Source organism: Colletes gigas, unplaced genomic scaffold (genome assembly GCF_013123115.1).
Source record: "Colletes gigas isolate AHSC1104 unplaced genomic scaffold, ASM1312311v1 Colletes_gigas_Sc00018, whole genome shotgun sequence".
In the NCBI taxonomy this organism is placed as follows: Eukaryota; Metazoa; Arthropoda; class Insecta; order Hymenoptera; family Colletidae; genus Colletes; species Colletes gigas.
This window is the reverse complement of record NW_025106647.1, coordinates 5986273-6005956: the sequence shown is the minus strand read 5'-3', so window position 1 is coordinate 6005956 and position 19684 is coordinate 5986273. Positions and strand designations below refer to the sequence as shown.

Below are 19684 nucleotides of genomic sequence, written 5' to 3'. Positions count from 1 at the left end.
AAAGTGCCGCTCTTACTGAATTTTACTGTAATTGAACCCTACAACCGAGAATAATTTTTCCACAACGATTTGCAATTTTTTAATTTTCTCGAATAATTTCACACCTTCTCTATTTTTTTTCTCGAAAGTGGGCAGGATTTCGTGGGTATGTCTAATGACAAAAACTGATTGTAATTGACCCCCGCAACCGAAAATAATTTTTCCACAACGATTTGCAATTTTTTTTCTCCGTTGAAAAATTTAGGCACCTAATTGGATTTTCAGTAAGGAATTTTTTTCTCGAAAGTGCGTACGATTTCGGAGGTATGTGTAATGATAAAAAATGATTGTAATTGATCCCCGCAACCGAAAATAATTTTTTTAAAACGATTTGAAAAATTTTTTTTCGCCGAAAAATTTCAGCACCTACTCGATTTTTTTTCTCGAAAGTAGATAGAATTTCGGAGGTATGTGTACTCACCAAAAATGATTGTAGTTGACCCCCGCAACCGAAAATAATTTTTCCAGAACGATTTGAAATTTTTGAATTTAATTGTTAATAACTTTTTAACGAAGCTTCCATCAACAAATTAGTATTCTTGATTTTCGTCTTATTTTGGCCTCAACTATCGCTCATTAAAATTTTTGCTAGTGGTGGCCGAACACCCTGTATAGCAACCGAGAAGTCGGTCGAGGGCTTGTGAGAGCGCGATCCCTCTGGTGGCGAGCATGGGAGGCGACGCAACAAGCTGCATCTATTACAACGAATCACTATCTTTAAAAATTGTTCTTTTTCGATACAGATAGGCAAAATTGACAACCAATAAAATCAATGTAAAAAGATTTATTCGTGACGTTTGGTTCGTCGAATTAAATTTTTATTTGCTCGCCACGAAGTACAGATAGGGTCAGTCATTCCTACTTTGGAACATCGCAATATTAAATTTACACAATAGTAAATATTAAGAAATATCTTAAATTCGATCGACACGATTAATATTTATCAATTAGGTTACGTTTTTTAAATTGGTCGTGAAACGCGAACTTTCGTCGCCCCGAGACGCGATCCGCAGATTAAAGCGCGGGTTAATGAGCGAAGTTGATGCACAGACAGCGAGTAAAATACGCGCTTAATTGGGCGGAAGTGCCGTGAAACGGACACACGTTGGTCGAGGAAATGATGGAGCTAAGAACGTTTCGAGAAAAACGAACGGTGCTTTGTCGAGACGGTCTAAAGGGACTGTGAACAAACTGGAAACACTTGGAGAACTCGTGGCAAAGGGCACGAAACTTCTTCTCGTTTGGCTTTATGGAACGCGAAGGATCCTATCGAGTGGAAAGGATTTACATTATAACAGGCCAATGGGGCGTCGTAAACGCGGACGATACGCGACGATTACTACCACGAACTTTAGAAATGGACTCTCGCGGTGGGCTACTTTTTATCGTTTCCAGCACGCAAAAATGTAATACACCTGCGAACATACGTTTCTTTCATTCGCGTATACTTTGTTTTGTCGTACGACGTTACGAAGCCTAAACTGGAGATTTTGTTTCTAATATCGCGTCGAAGGATCTTTGATATTACTGTGTCAGATACCATTAAATTCGTATTTGTTGTATTCTTAATTGCAGGTAATGCACCTGTAAACATACGTTTCCTTCATTCGTTCATATCGTTCTCTCTAGTACGAATTTTAACCTGAAAATTTTGTTTGTAATATTATGATCTTTGATACTTTTTTTTTTATTTATTTATTTATAGTCGCATCAACCGCCCATGGCTTATTAGCGACTCAATAAAAGTTTACAGCTTGTTATACAGTTTGGACTCTTCGAGGTACTTCAGCAAGTTTTGGATAGATTCGTCATCCTTCGGGTTGTCCTTTAGGGATGGTTTAATGTTGAATCGCAGTCTGTCTTCTTTGTTGAGGAGGTATTGGTGGGTCAGTTTGGTATGGCCTATTATGATTCGAGAAATTTTCACTTGATCCAATCTGGATAGGGACCAGGTTATGGATTTTTGGAAGAAGTTAGATTTGATTGATTTGATACGGGGTTTGACTGTAGAATTCCATTCTTCGTTCCAGCTGTCTTTTATTTCATCCTTTAGGATGGAGAGCGTGGTTTCCACGGATAGACTGGAGTCGTAGTGGCCAGGGGCTATTGTGTTAGCTATTTCTTTGGCTGCTTGGTCCACTTTTTCGTTTCCCATTATACCAATGTGAGAGGGGATCCATATTATTGTTATAAAGTTGTTCATCTTTGATATCACTGTGTTATATACCACTAAATTCACATTTTTGGTAATTCGTATGCAATTTAAAATAAATAAATTTGTCTTTGAAATAATCTTCCAAATCAAAGAATGAAAGAATAATTTTAATTTCGTCAGACTGTTCGTTTGGAAATAAAAAATACTTTCACGCTACTATCGCCTCATGAAATTAGTAAAGATTCATAAAATAGCGTATTAATAACTCGTAAACCATACTTTTACATCGTTTCGCTTATACGGAACGTATTATTGAATATTGGATTTTTAATAATAGCAGAACTTTTCATTTTGGCGCGTTGTTCTCTGTAATAAATTCCGTCTCGTTTCTCGTTAATCGTTTTGTTCCGTATCGATAGGAAACCCCCGATTGTTTTCGGGTTCGTATCAGTGGGGATTCCTCTCGAGAGGGTCTAAAAACATTTCTGCAACCAGACGATCCGTCTCCGCAGACTACCGTCTCAGGCATTTGTTCACCGACGCGGAAAATCGAACGAGAGTTGGACAGATGACAGGAATTCCCCGCAACACAGGGAATCGGGGATTTTCTCGGAACTCGAGACCACCGAAAACGACGCGACTCGGCGACGGTATAGTGGCAAATAGCGAAAAGAACTATCGCCGGACGGAACGTTAAGGGATAAACAAAAGGAAGTTCCGCAAATGAAAAAGAAAAGACAGACCACGAAAACAGAGGCAAACTTTTATTCGAACAACGGGCAACGAATAAAACGAACATTCACTCTATCGAATAGTTAAAGTTAAAAAATATTTCGTACTACGATCGATGTATTAATTTTTGTTCGATGAGTAAACAGTCGTCCACCTTTTTCATTTGTTATTCGTTATACTTACTATTTTCTATTGGTATCGTGACAAGTACAAGCACAGAGAGTTGTTATACGATGTCTGAAGACGAAGTACAGCCAAAGTTGCTATTAACACTATCCTCAAACCCCGCAAGTAGTATCGAAACTCGATCGACCAATATTTGTCGAACGGTTCGTGGATAACAAAATGGATCCCAGTTTCAGGATCTTGGCTACGAGAGGTGTACATTAGTTTAAAATTGAAACTTGTAGAATATCGATCAGCTGCGAAACCTCGGGAAATTAAGAGAGGCGAGAATCGTAAAACGTTTCTAGTATGCTCGAGGAGTTTGGAGCAAGTTAAACAATGCTCGAGATCAACTTTTGGGCCGAGGTATTTGCGTATCCATTATTCCGTGAATTATGAAAATTTTGATACTTTCATTTCCGTTTATAACGTTTAGAAATGAGGTTTTCGAAGTGCGCGGTTCCTTTTGTGATCGTTTGATAACCGTTTCCGAGCTATCCTAGATCCGCTACTGTCAGTCGTCTATAGTACCACTCCATTTTCCGCGAACTATGCCACTTATCACATTTTATTGATGTTTTTTGTATACGCTGCACCGCTATTGTTCAAGCAAATACAATAGAACACCCATTACCATATGGGAATTTTCGGATAACGGACCACTCGCATACCTGAAATTGATCATTTCACATTTTTTTACGAGATAACATGCAACATAGTGACTTAATTTGGTTGTTTACAAATACAAAAGGAAAAAAGAGGTTTCGAGACTTCAAGGCAGGCGAAATGGAAAGCAAATTTTATTCACGAACGACGAATAAAAATTTGATTCTCAAATTGTGTTTCGCTTGCGTTTCGTTTACAAATTCATTTGTAAACTGTACTTCGTTAATATATTCATTCGCTATTCCTAATTAAAATTGTATTGCCCCCGTGAAGTGAGTCAAATTACATACTGATATTAAACACCAAGTATAATATTAAGAAAGCTACGTGTCCCTAAGCTAGTCATTTTTAACACATCAAATTGATTATTTTTGTTATTTTTTATTAAATATGCTGGACTCTGTTGAGGAGTCAAATTACATACTGAAACCATAAAATAAGTATAATATTAAGAAAGCTACGTATCCCCAAGCTAGTCATTTTTAACATATAAAATGGAAACTTGAATGCTCACAGTAGCTTCTATTTTTCTTAAATTTGTATTCGTTATTTGTGACTAAAATTTGTTAGACTCTATCAAGGAGTCAAATTACTTACTGAAACCATAAAATAAGTATAATATTAAGAAAGCTACGTATCCCCAAGCTAGTCATTTTTAACATATAAAATGGAGACTTGAATGCTCACAGTAGCTTCTATTTTTCTTAAATTTTTATTCGTTATTCGTGACTAAAATTTGCCAGACTCTGTTGAGGAGTCAAATTACATACTGAAACCATAAAATAAGTATAATATGAAGAAAGCTACGTATCTCCAAGCTAGTCCTTTTTAACATATAAAATGGAGACTTGAATGCTCACAGTAGCTTCTATATTTCTTAAATTTTTATTCGTTATTTGTGACTAAAATTTGTTAGACTCTATCAAGGAGTCAAATTACTTACTGAAACCATAAAATAAGTATGGTGTTAAGAAAGCTACGTATCTCTAAGCTAGTCATTTTTAACATATAAAATTGAGAATTGAATTCTCATTATAGCTTCTATTTTTCTTAAATTTGTTTTCGTTATTCGTGACTAAAATTTGCCAGACTCTGTTGAGGAGTCAAATTACATACTGAAACCATAAAATAAGTATAATATTAAGAAAGATACGTATCTCTAAGCTAGTCATTTTTAACATATAAAATTGAGAATTGAATTCTCACAATAGCTTCTATTTTTCTTAAATTTGTTTTCGTTATTCGTGACTAAATTTGCTAGATTCTGTTGACGAGTCAAACCTATCGACGCCATGCTACAAGTATGATATTAAGAAAGCTCTATACCCCTAAACCAGTCATCCTTAACGTATAAAACTGGACACTGGACGACTATGTTTCTGTTTCTGTTGAGTTTGTTCAGGGGACCAAAGTTGACTTTCTTTGATCCGACTGTGAGTGAATAGAGAGACTAGAGACAGGGCAGAGAGAGAGGGAGAGAGACGAGTAGGCGAGGAGAGAGAAAGGGGAAGAGCCCTCGACGGGTAATAGCTCCCAATTACCATAACGCTTGGCTAAGCCGACTAATCGGTTCCGCTTATGCCGACCGGCAAATTATTATTAATCACATTGCACGTGGATTACCGTTTATGCGCATCCATAGATGTGGCATTTGCACTCTGCTACGCGTCGCGCATCCATGGCTGTGTGTACCATGTATTCTCGAATTGGCCTTTGATCTCATGGTTACTCGCGCTTTGGTACAGCCGGATCCTCGTGAAGTACTAAAAGCTTCTCTCCGGACTACTTCAGATCCTAATCGACTACAAGATGTAGACAGAATGGATAACAGCAGCGCATTATGTCAGAGCTAACGCGTCGACTGCGAATTGTCCACGTTCCCTCGAACCGTACCGCGAAAAATAGAAATATTCGACATCGTTCGATCAAGTAAAAATTTAACAAAGGCCATTTTTCCCCGAATTCTGATAATCACCGTAATTTTCTTACTCGTGAATATGTTCATTCTTTATCCCAACGCCCATCGAGTCGAATTTACCCCACGCAATCACTAAATTGATTTATTTCACCTTCGAAGTAGTGTCCATCCGTTTCGAGGTTCCATCGCGAAATAAATAAAATTCTTCTCTCTCTCCGCGATAGCGTTATCAACCACGCGAAGGAGGTTGGAAAGCGTACCTGGTCGCGTACGTTCGAACGATAAAACGGACGATATAGTTAGGAGAGATTAAAAGATTTATATTCGCCGATTTCGCTTGTTACCAGCACGGTTCGTGAGATTAATTTTTCGCCCGGTGAATCATGGTCCCGGGTTCCGGGTGCCCGGCGGACGTCGTGAAAAATTGACGAAAATGGTTGAATCATATTCAGAACAAGTTTCCTTCCGTGAAAAATTGGGTTGCTTCCAGGATCGAACGCTTTTGTGCTCGCGACGTCGGAGTCAGTTTCCAGGGGCCGGCACAGGAGGGTCCGGCTCACCTTCGCCGGAGTACGGAATCAATAGGCGGAACAAACTATGTAGGTGGGCAGAGGTCGCTGGTAAGATTGAATTTGCAGGCTCTGCCGCCCTCGTAGGCGACGTAGGACCGGATCGAGGCGAGAGAAAAGGGTTGGACGACGAACCCAAAACGGATAAGAGCCCTACGGTTCCGCGTAGGTGTGTTCCCTTTTCGCGCCTTTCGTCCAAAGGCAACCGTGTTTCCTCCAACGATCGTGGCAGTAGTTATTTGATTGGACCATCTTCATTGTCCTTTCGACTTCGAGGTTCCATAATATTCCAACGTTCGAGCGAATATTAAGAGGCTCATCTCCCAAATTCTTATTTTCACAGTCATGAAACTTTGGCATTTAATTTTTGAATAGAAAATAAAAAACGAAATCGATCTTCTGACTGGCTGGCCCCCCCTAAACTGTAAACAGTATCACCGAATCGTACATTCGAGTCTGAGCGTGCATGAAATAATTTAAATGCGAGTTATTTGCGCACTGTTTTGACGAGTATTTTAATTATATAAACAGATCCCTGTAATATCTTTTTGCGTTGGAATGGTTATGCAAATTAAGAGCATATAAAGGACAGGATCATCGATATTTACAAATTATCGTATCATTGAGGGTTTTGATGCATCAACGTTAGAATTACCAACAATCATGGAGTATTTATTGGTAACAAATAAACCACGGTAAATTTGCAAAAATCCTGTCGAGTAAATTTGTATCAATTTTTATTAGAAATTCTTATGTAACGATTAACTAGTTGGACGAGTGTCTGTGTATTTAAAAATTGTTTTCGGACAGCACGTTGCAACAGTTGACGTAACAGTCAATAAATCGTAATTAAACAAATTGGAGGGAAATAAAATAAAATCAATTGCCTGATATACACCTGTATAGCTAACAAACTTTGCTGGAATTGTCTTAAAGGAACTCTTTAATTAAATTAAATTCTAATCCAATCCAATAAGATTTTAATCTGAATTTAATATTTGCCCGTTGAAATTTTTACGCGTTAATAAAACGCCAAGAAGGATTTGTTTATCCCTCGGCAATGTGTACTCCTCGCTAAAGCAATTTAATCGAGGAACGATCGTTGTCGGAACACTTTGCACTTTCCAATCTAAAGCACGATCTCGCGTAACGTGCTTAGCAGCGACAGAAAGGCGACGTTAATGCATGTCCTATCATCATCTTCCAGCGCTATACTTGGATAAGTTACACGATAAATTCGGTGTATCTTGTCGCTTACAGCCACCGGGGCGAATTCATCGGCGTATTTTAGAGGACACTCGAGTCATCTGAAATATTTACCTCATCCAAGTGGGTGGGTCTTGACTCGAGCTTCTCTATCTATCTCTCTCTCTCTTGCGAGAGAGCACCGAGTTTAAATTTTAAGGTGACCTGCTCTGGGTTACGCGACGACGCCGTGTTCCTGTAGGGAAAAGCCTGGGAGGTCGTTTGAGGTCGATACAGGTTCTTCGTCTTCCGGTTGGATAGTTTCGACGAAGTCGAGCGTCGCTCTGTTGCAACTTTCAGTCGGACAGGTGGATCCAATTTACCGCCACGCATTCGTGGCTCATATCTCAAACCCTGGTGCGCTTTAAAATACACGGTGTCCCGGAGAAACGTGGCGCCACCGGCTGGGGAACGATTCTTCGCGCACAGGTAAATCGAGAACGTCGAATGGCTTTCACTTTTCGGGGGGAGAAAATAAATTTCACGAGCTCGTCAGGAAACACTTCAATTTTGGGTACTTGGATGTATACTTGCAAATATGTATTATAAACCGCCAGCTGCAATTATCGTTGCTACGAGATTGCAAATTAAAAATGTGCTTGTACGTTTAAACAATTTCAGATCGAATTTCATACAGCCCCGCGTATTTATACATTCGATGTAAAATTATTTTAATTAATATTTAAAGATTGGACGTCAACTTTAAATTAAATAATTCAGTTTCATAAATTCATATCAACCCTCTGATTTGGAAACTTTTTCCGTCTTATTTCCTTTCTCACACGGGCAATACAAAGTTTCAGCAAAACGTTCGATCTTTTTATTTCATCGTACAAATGGTCAATTAACGCCGTAACACCGTATCGATTTCGACTTTTCTATTGTATCAATATTAACGACACGCTCAATTATTCCTTGAATATTTTCACTTTGTTCTTGCACTTTTAAATACATCTGCGCGAGCTAAATGAAATAGGAGTCGAGAACGAGCGAGAAAAATAATTATTCTAGACCGAATCTTAGAAACAAAAATAATAGAATCGTACAGAAATTTGAGTTACTGAAAGAATTTTCAGACAGGATTCCCGGCGTTGCGGGGGAAAATTCACGAGACAAATGAACGTCGTGGAAAAGGCGTCGTTTCGCGACAGCGTGGCGGCGAAGAAACGAGGAGAAGAGGCCACGAACGACCGATTTCAGGAGCCAATGTCACGCCAACCTGAACGGGAGTAAGTCAGGGCCAACGAGTTACGAAAGTTGTTTAGATCCCTTTGGAACGCTACGGGGGGGAAAAAGTACGATCGTACGGGGACACGAGCAATTTCGCAGCGTGCGGGGGTCGTCGTGAAAAGTTCCCGCGGACAGGCAACAAGTTGGGAAAAGTTTTGTTATGACCCTGGCGGCGTCGTCGTCGGGAACGTTTCGAAAACTGCCGAACGACTAATCTTACGGGTACTGGAAGGTCGATATGAAACTACGCGAAAACCGTCGAAAAGTTTCACGAGCGTCGGGAACATCGTCCCGGAGTTCATCGGATAAGAGAATTGGCCCGACGCTTCGACGATCTACGATCGCCCCGATTATACCGCGTGACTTCTTAATGCTCGAGATTACGTCTCGAGCCGATAAAGGAAAGCTATGGATCCACGGATTTAATCTCGCGCCTCTACCGGAAGACAATACGATCTGCTATCTGCATACGGTGCTACCTATAATCGATCGACGTACAGTAGCTCGCGAAAGCATTCGAACGCTTCTACATCGTTAACAAACAAAATACACACGTTTAGGTTCAAGTTTCTAAAATAAGATCGTAAGTAAGGGCACGTAGGAGTCTCGGAGTCTGACAAAAGTATTCGAACGCGTAGACAAGAAGCGTGTTTCTAACGAATGGAATGTAAGCATTACGACGTTGTGTGGTTCATACAGATTTCGCAGAGTATAATCTTTCGTAATTATTCCAATCACGAGCACGAAAAAGTCGGAAACCAGTAAACGTGAACGTGAATTAACATTGAGGTTGCATAATGAAAATAAATCTTATTTTGAAATTGCCAAATTCTTAAGTCGAAGTAACAATTCGTATTTATGCAGCCTAGAAGCTATTTTGTCGATCATCTATTGTGTTTTCGAAATTAAAAAATATTTAGTACACACCATAGCTCGATTCAAGTTTCGTTTACGATAGCACAAATTTAATTTAGGAAATACGTGAATAAAATTTTAATTCTAGGTATTTACACATTTTAGTGAGAAAAAGAATAGTTGTTTATTTTTAGATGTCGAATTAAAAAAATTGCATTTGGCGTTGCCAGATGTTCATACCAACTTGGACTCTCTTCAGAATTTCGAGCAACGAATAACACAAAATTTTTCATCTGCCACGACGGTGTTTCTCGAATCGTTCGAATAAAATTACGAATAAAAAAAAAACGAAAGAGAAACGATAGAATATAAATATCATTCGTACGATACTACGACGAATGGACGTGTCTCAGCAACGATGCAACTTTTACTCCGAGCAATTTCAAACGCGATCGAAGACTTATCTCTCTGCGATTTGTACCGCGTTGCTCAGTTCTCCACGGTCGAAACGAGCACGTAGGTAAACGTGAAATCACCATTCCGCGGCTAGGTGTACGCACCTCCTTGATGACGTCGAGTTCTCTGTCGGTTGTTTCAATTTCCCCCGAACAGAGAGGAGAACGAAACGCGGAAGAAGGACGGGTCCAGGGGTGTTTGTTAGAAATATGAGAAAAACTTTCCACCCCGACTGTTCCCACCCCCGCTGTATCTCCGCCGTTAAGACGAACCCCCAACCTCTTTCCTATCCTCTTTGTATCTGTCTCTCTCGCCCTCTCCTCCTTTTTACCTCGTTTTCCCGGGGCGGGCGCTCTTTCAGTTACTTTTTCTCTCCCCTTTCAGTTTTCTTTCCTGTCTTCTAGTACGCGCAGATTTCGCAGCGTACCACGAGTGCTCCGTACCGTAACCTTTTCGTCATTTTAAAACGCTCTGAAAGCCCCGTGCAGAGTTTTCGGGACAAAAAGCTGCTTTTCTTCCGGCTACGTTAGTTTTATCGTGCTCTGTTCACCTGCCGACTTCCTTTCCCCCTTTCTCCACCTCCCCCACCCCTCTGCTTCTTCCCTCTCTGCGAGTTCCCCGCCCCTCGCCCACCCCACCTCCGCCCCCTCGTCCACCCACGCCGCAGCCGAAGCAGTTTCTCGACTCTCTCGTACCACCGGGCCCTTTCATGCAACATCGCCGGGCTTCGAGTTGATACTTCCGATAAAAGAATCTTCTCGAGTGAAAAAGTTCCTACGGAAATCTTGATGACCTGCGCCAACGGGCGAAGTTCCCTTTCAATTCGACGTGGTCAAGGGACGCGTGCCTGGTCCGGCTACGAAGTAAGTTTGCGAAGCGAATTAACTACTGACGTAGTTACTACCGACGCAGAACTTCGCTAACGACGCTGGTACGGTGTATCGTTTCATATTTCTCGCTGGTAAAGGGATATTTACATCCCTTTGTGAACTTTGCTCGATAAAGACGCGGAATAAAATGGGCGAACGAACAATGCAGCCGAGGAAGTTAACTGGACGTCAAATTAGTCGAAACGGAGTAACTGGCGGAAGTTATGACACTCATATATCTCTTACCGCGGGGAACGAGTGTCGTTAGTAGACTCGGGATGTTGAAAAATATGTTAGCACGAAAATATACAAAATTAACATCACATTTTGCGATTACTATGACTAAACTGCAGATCTTTGTGAAAATTTTTATTAATGGGATTATTGAAATGGGAGCATTGTAGGGGAGTTGTCTTACAAATAGTTAAAGATACGAATCATTATATTTAGGGGTACCACTCGTATTTTACTTTAATTATTTCTTATATTTTGCGATTATTATAAGCAGACTGTGGATCTTTATGCAAATTTTTATTAATAGAATTATTGAAATGGGAACTTTGTAGGGGGTTGTCTCAGTTATATTTAAAGGATGATACGAATCATTATATTTAGGGGTCGATACCACTCGTGTCTTACTTCAAGTATTTCTTATATTTTGTAAATATATTATAAAATATATTAAAATATTTTAATGCGTATTTTTCTTTTGTACCCAGGACAAATTCTTCTGTTTTTTAATTGTCATTCGTTTAACATTCGTTTGCAACGTAAATGTTGAAACGGTGAATGTTACGTAAAAGGAAATTGGATGAAACGTGAATATTTTCTTTTCTTTAAGAAATTTACAGTCGTGTAAAATTTGTAATTACCTTATTCTCAATGATTTATACGTTTTTAAGTTGAAAAATAATTTTCATAGCCGTACGATGACTTTAAAACTACAACCTGGTGACCGCGTCTGACTATGTCTCGTTATTTCTACTTGCGGTTGGTGTTCGTAGGCCTTGATGTTACTACTTGCTAGGATATTTATTTTAAACGATATTCACTGATCAGAGGACGGTAAAATAAATGGAGAACCAATGTTTAAGAACCGAGACACACTCTTTTTCTTTTTCGATCACTTGAATCGTGTATGCGGTTTCAGGAATGTATTATAAATATTAATTTAAGAAATTTACAGCCGTGCAAAATTTGTAATTATTTAATTCTCAATGATTTATACGTTTTTAAGTTGAAATATAATTTTCGTAGCCGTACGATGACTTTAAAACTACAACCTGATGACCTCGTCTGACTATGTCTCGTTATTTCTACTTGCGTTTGGTGTTCGTAGACATTGATGTTACTACTTGTTACCTAAGTAAGTATTTCTTATATTTTAAAATTATTACAACTAGACTATGGATCTTTGGGCAAATTTTTATCAATAGAATTATTGAAATGGGAACTTTGTAAGGGGTTGTCTCAGACATATTTAAAGTAAGATACGAATCATTATATTTAGAGGTTGAGACTTCTAATTCTTAAAAATATAAGAAGTTTTTAAAGTAAGATACGAATCATTATATTTAGGGGTTGAGAAATTTTAATTCTTAAAAATATAAGAAATACTTAAAGTAAGATAGATAAAGGTCTCAACTCCTAAATGATTCGTACTTCACTTTAAGTATTTTTTATATTCTTAAGAATTAAAATTTCCCATAAATGAATAAACATCCGCTGTCTAATTATGAAATATCGTAATTCAAGTTACAATAAGTAACTAGTTCTCTGACAGACTAAATTAATTCGTTTTAATATAAATATGTTTTTGGAATTCTTTATTCGTAAAACGTATATCTATGCAGGTCCTATTGTTGCATCCGTTTTCTATAAAAATATGCATTTGTACAGTCTTCCGGAACACGTATCGTTGATTTCTTTATATTATTATACCGTTTATATCATTACATATATATCATTACCTCCCTATCGGTTCTATAATTATCCGTTAATTTAACTTATTAATCAATGATTAACAAAGAAACAACTTCGTAATAAATGTGGAAAGAATTCATAAGAAGCAGGCGTAGCAGTTTCTATTCATTAACGGGAGTGAATCGTCGTGTTACGGTCGACGAATACGAGCAGGGGGAGTAGCTTTGTGCGAGCAATTCAGGGTCACGTCGGGTCACAGAATCAGCGACAAATTGAATCGTGATACCCCCACGTTCGGACGTTCCCAAATCGCGTTCCGAAGCTCTCTAAACAGCGGTCGAATTTTTCCGAAGGACACGTCTCGCCCCCAGTCCCAACCCTTTGGGGTCCTTTGATCGCGAGATGTCCTTTCACGACCCGCGGGGAACCGAGAACGATAGATCCCGGGTTGAAAAGGATATGTCGCCGGGGCGTAACGAAACAAATTTGATTTTCTTTGTCGCGAAAGATCGCCGTGAATCTCGGCCGTTTGGCCCGCAGGTGCAAGGATATATAGGCGCGGCTGGAACAATGAGCGCAATCAATGCGGCGTGGCAGCCGTTCGACGTCAATCAAACGGCCCGCGTACACGCCACTAGCCCATTGGCCCCGATTGCCTTTTGTCGCCCTGTAGTGTCCGTTGCGCCCGACAAAGAGTAACCGGACGGACCGGGATGATGCCCGGCGATCGACGCAGATAGAGGAACAGCCCCGCGGAGAGTGGAAAAAGATGGGTGCGCGTGTGTGGGCGTGAGCCGCGCAGTATGAAAGAGACCGACAACGCGTGAAGAAGGACGTACGGTAACGAACGGGGGTGCGGGGGGTTGGATGAAAGGCAGAAGAGAATGGCGGGGGATGGACGGACGGGGGGGAGAAGGATAGACCAGATAAATGGAACGACACGAAGGGGTAGTGTAAGCTGGGTTACGGCTGAGCCAGGGATAAGGGGAGGAAACGAAAGGGGAGAACGGATAGAGAGATTGCACCGCACGGTAAATGGGGCGAATTCCAGCCGAATACTGCCGGTTGCGACACGCGTGTTGCAGAACTGACCAGTCCACGACCCAATTTCGGAGGGGTCGTTTCTCCCTCGCGTTTCCCCGTCTCTTTCGACCACCTCTCCGTCGAACTTCCGGGATCGTGTGCGTACGCGGCACCCGGCCACTCCCGGGAGTGGGGGCGGCGTTTCAGACAGGTCACGTGGATAACTCGTTTCTCTTTAACGGTTTCCAGCGGCCACTCGAAAATGGAAGACCCCGGGACTACGTTCGTTCGAACGTGATTTCGTGACTCTCGCCTATCTTTTCGAACGTAACGAGTGTATTTGGATTTTGTCGATGACAAAATCGAATCGACCCTTTCGACGAACCGAGGTCCGATTTATCCACGATATTAACTCTTCGACATACGAGTTAACCCTTGAGCGGACTCTCAATCTCAACTGTATCATTTTACCGGATGACGATTTTTACCAAACTGGCGAATGGGAATCAACTTTCCTTTAAAGAATAATGAACTAATAGAAGATTACGTAAATTTACATCTATTAAATAAGTATTAAACTCGCGGAGGGCTGCAGCGTAAAACGAGAAGCGATATTTGACAATTTTTTTACAGCATAAGGGTTCGATGAAACTTCTCGTCACTTTCTACGTATATTCTTTAACATTTCAAGATACGAATATTTCTATCGACTTTTAATGAAATAATGAATGGTATTCCTTATGTCGACGGTATCGATCTAGAATAAAATATCGAACTACATTCTGTTCACGTTAGTACATTTTGTACTATGTAATTTTGTTCAAATTACCTTGTAATATCTTGAGAATATGAAGATACGTTGATTGTAATATATGAAACTTCGCGACAAGTGTAGTCTTGTTATTGTAAAACTTGCTGGACACGTTATTGTACTTCAAAGGGGTTAAAGAAGATAGAACCTTCTGCATCGCGCGTCGAAAACAAATTAGAATAAACAAAGACGAAAGTATGGAATCGATTGAAACGTATGAAGAATACACTTTGAACGTGTCGACACAAAACATTTAATCGCTATCGACAACCTAATAATTGTTTTTTAGTGACTCTGGATGACTTTGTTCCGCGAGTCACTGTATTCGATTCGAAATTTCTCGTTCTTCACTTGGAACTGAAACAACGTATTTTTGGAAATTCGTCGCAATATCCACGTTGCACGTTCGAGTGGCAATACGCAGGCGGGCGGGTTGATTTCAACGTATTCTATGGGGGATATGCGTCGATCGATTATCGTAACACGCGAGTCAAGTGAAAGCGGTAATCCTCGTTCTGATCGCGGTTGCATCGCGTTGATTTATCGATCGGATGTTAATCGTCCCGAGATACAGTCAAATCAGAATCCCCGAAACGTGGCCAGGACGAGCAATTATAAATTTCTCCAAATAAAACCGATCGTGACGACGAAACTAGGCATTCACCGATGATAGATTGTTGTTTCGTCTTTTATGACTAGCATACGCATTCGTGGACATCGAAGGGAGTTCTGTTTAAACAAAACTGTACATTTCAATGCACACATGTTATTTTCAAATTGTGCACCCTTTGATTTGATCTTGTCTCGTGGAATTTTTATTCACACCCTCAATCGTGGGACACCCTGTATAAAACACGGTTCTAATAGAGAATGTGGCTCACGGGTATTTCTGACAAACGACATATAGCTTCTATTGTGATAAGTTGTGACCACGTTTGGTATTATACGCTCTATTTGCAACGTTGTAAAATTTAAAACTTCTTTATTAAATACGAGCGATGTCTTTAATCCGGTCGTGAAGAGTATCTTTACAACCCATTGTTCCCTTAATTTTGACGTAACAACAACACAGTCAAAATCCCACGACTGATCCAGTTATGTAAATCGATGGGAAACGAAAACGAAATTTTAATTATTGTATCTCGATACTGACGTTCCGAACGCGTTCCCCGATCAAAGTATTACAATATAATCGGGTCTGGAATGCGACGGAAATTTCAATTAGGAGTAATTGCAATTATTATTTCATTGCTTTTATCGATACGTATATTATTGTTCAATAGAGGATCGTAACAGTTAGACGAAATAATCCGATATATTCGATGGACCGCGGGACTCTCGATTTTTAACATTAAAACGTAACAAGTTCGTGTATTTCGGTAATTACAAAAAAAGAAAAGCCATCGAAATGTATCATATTGTTAAAATATAATTGATCCGCGAATTCTGTGTGATTTGTTTGCCAAACAATGTGAGATTTCATTCAGCGTTTCGCTGGAACGTAAATTGAGATTTAGAGCAGCCGTTCGCGATCGCTACGAGAGGCTGGACGAGAGGAATTCGTTTCTACGAATGAAATTTCGGTTTACGTTCGATGTTCAAGTGGCGAAACCTTTCACCGGCGATTTTAATAACGTGGTATTACGATTACACGTAGGTATCAATTGATCTCTCGATGGTTAGAGATTTTTGAAACCTGTTCGATTCTGCTACTATCGACTTACATTGTTAATCGTTCAATCCAATTACAGATTGATAGGCGGAATTTCACCGACGCGCCAATTGTTATCGAATTTAAGTAAGAACGATCGAATTCTCGTTATTAATGGTACAACAGAAACGAACGTATTCTTTTTCGACGAGTCTCAACGACGCGAGATAATTGAAGATGCAACCTTCGGCGCATCTTTGGTGGATGTTCGACGTTTCGAGCGGTCAATAACCTCGGGGTTGATCGATAAATGCGACTGCGTGGTGTATAATTATAGATAATGCTCCGCGGAAACGTCGAGCTTCCCTTGTTTTCGAATTTTCACCGTCTCCGAATTGAACGCGCAGGAACGGCGAGAATCCCATGCGCCGTCGACGTTTCTCTAAAGAGACGAACGATTTAAATCCGAGACCGACGAAACACTTGTGACGTTTGAATAAAACATCTCGCTTAGCCACCCCATGCGTACGATGTACCAGGAACGTTGTAAACGTAAACTTGGAAATCATTTTAATGCGTATTTTTCTTTTGTACCCGGGACAAATTCTTCCGTTTTTAATTGTCATTCTGCTTAACAGTCGTTTGCAACGTAAATGTTGAAACGGTGAATGTTACGTAAAAGGAAATTGGATGAAACGTGGATATTTTCGTTTCTTTCTCGATCACTTGATTCGTGTAAAATTTGTAATTATCTTAGGGGTTTATACCACTCGTATTCTACTTTAATTATTTCTTATATTTTGCGATTATTATAAGTAGACTGTGGATCTTTATGCAAATTTTTATTAATAGAATTATTGAAATGCGAACTTTGTAGGGGGTTGTCTCAGATATATTTAAAGTATGATACTAATCATCATATTTAGGGGTAGATACCACTCGTATCTTACTTCAAGTATTTCTTATATTTTGTAAATATATTATAAAATATATTAAATCATTTTAATGCGTATTTTTCTTTTGTACCCGGGACAAATTCTTCTGTTTTTTAATTGTCATTCATTTAACATTCGTTTGCAACGTAAATGTTGAAACGGTGAATGTTACGTAAAAGGAAATTGGATGAAACGTGGATATTTTCGTTTCTTTCTCAATCACTTGAATCGCGTATCACTTAAATATTAATTTAAGAAATTTACAGTCGTGTAAAATTTGTAATTATCTTAGGGGGCGATACCACTTGTATTCTACTTTAATTATTTCTTATATTTTGCGATTATTATAAGTAGACTGTGGATCTTTATGCAAATTTTTATTAATAGAATTATTGAAAGGGGAACTTTGTAGGGGGTTGTCTCAGATATATTTAAAGTATGATACTAATCATCAGTCTCAGATATATTTAAAGTATGATACTAATCATCATATTTAGGGGTAGATACCACACGTATCTTACTTCAAGTATTTTTTATATTTTGTAAATATATTATAAAATATATTAAATCATTTTAACGCGTATTTTTCTTTTGTACCCGGGACAAATTCTTCTGTTTTTAATTGTTAAACGTGGATATTTTAATTTCTTTATCGATCACTTGAATCGCGTATCACTTAAACATTAATTTAAGAAATTTACAGTCGTGTAAAATTTGTAATTATCTTATTCTCAATGATTTATACGTTTTTAAGTTGAAATATAACTTTCGTAGCCGTACGATGACTATAAAACTACAACCTGATGACCTCGTCTGACTATGTTTCCTTATTTCTACTTGCGTTTGGTGTTCGTAGGCGTTAACGTTACTACTTGCTACGATATTTATTTTAAATGATATTCACTGATCAGAGGACGGTAAAATAAATGAAGAATCAATGTTTAAGAACCGAGACACTCTTTTTCTTTTTCGATCACTTGAATCGTGTATGCGGTTTCAGGAATGTATTATAAATATTAATTTGGGAAATTTACAGTCGTCTAATTTGTAATTATCTTATTCTCAATGATTTATACGTTTTTAAGTTGAAATATAACTTTCGTAGCCGTACGATGACTTTAAAACTACAACCTGATGACGTCGTCTGACTATGTCTCGTTATTTCTACTTGCGTTTGGTGTTCGTAGACGTTGACGTTACTACTTGCTACGATATTAATTAATTAAGGGGCTGTAAAACCAATGAAAAACAAGTGGATATAACGATTCATGGCCAGACACGTCACTGAGTTACACTTGTTCATTGTTTAAAGGAATTTTAGCTATTCTTTATTACCGAATATGGCTAACGTAGGTGGAAGACGTTGTAAATATTTAGATTAAACACCCATTCAGCTTGTTCACTTCACAAGCAATATTTCCATGTTTTATCGTGATAAAACTTGTTACAAAGAATATAGAAAATATTAGGTACAGAAAGGTGAATGCATGTCTTAAAATGTTGTGCACGCTGGATTCTTTTTAGTTTTGAAAATGTTCTTAATGTCATCCAGCTATATTAAGAGATCGACACGATACGTCTGTCAAGATGTCGCGACGGAGAGTAATGCTTTCCCACTATGGCTGCTCTTCGCATGAATTGATATGGTTGAATCCAGTAACTTTCAGGACTTCGAGTCAACAGATCCTATTCTAGGCGCGACTGACAGGTATTTGTCACAGCGTGGAAGACTGATTCAGCGGATACAGATTTGTCTATTGATTAGGAGCGAAGAGCGAATTCTACAAATAGGAACGAAGTTTTGAGCTAACAATAAGAATAAAATACGATCGAAAATCGGTCAATTCCACATGCAAAAGGAAATTTCTTGCCCTCGAGATAATCGAATTTGGAAATCTGTCGGATCGCTTCTGGCCATTAATCGCTATTAAACATTTACAAAGATATTTTCTACACTATTTTGATCAATACATTCTTTAAAACGCGACAGAAATCGAAATAAAACCGAAACATTATAAACGCATTAAAAATTTGGCTATTCCCTTCGCCTCGATTCGAGCTTCTGATAGAATCGTTGACAGAATATCGATAGATGCCGTCAATTAGGCGAAGTTCCTCGTTAGTCGCGGGTCTCGCGAGTCAGATTAAGACGTCTGATCCGATACGATTCGTTACTCCTTTTGAAGATCAATCTCTCAGAGACGGGGCAATTTATTCGTGGCGTTCGATCGTTCGACATTTTTGTACGGATAAAAATTTCTCCCGTCGCTGTTGCGCGCGTCGAATGCTAATTCGGAGAGAATGCTCGAGAACGTCGCCCGTTCAGTTTTGCACCTCGACGCACGAGACACCAGGGTGAGACTGTGAGGGTTTTGTTCGACAAGTTAACGAGGGTACGTTCAACGTTTCGAAGTTTATCGCTTTCGACGGGTTCAAGAAGCC

General features: G+C 39.2%; 1 protein-coding gene across 1 annotated transcript in view; it reads right to left on the bottom strand.

Moving 5' to 3' along the window:
• Positions 1 to 1786: 1786 nt before the first annotated feature.
• Positions 1787 to 19684, bottom strand: part of LOC122400537 (keratin-3, type I cytoskeletal 51 kDa-like) — a 158705-nt gene continuing 140807 nt past the window's right edge. Inside the window, exon 4 of the mRNA XM_043402060.1 lies at positions 1787 to 2253. Coding sequence (XP_043257995.1) covers positions 1787 to 2253 — 467 coding nt within the window. The remainder of the gene's footprint in view (positions 2254 to 19684) is intronic.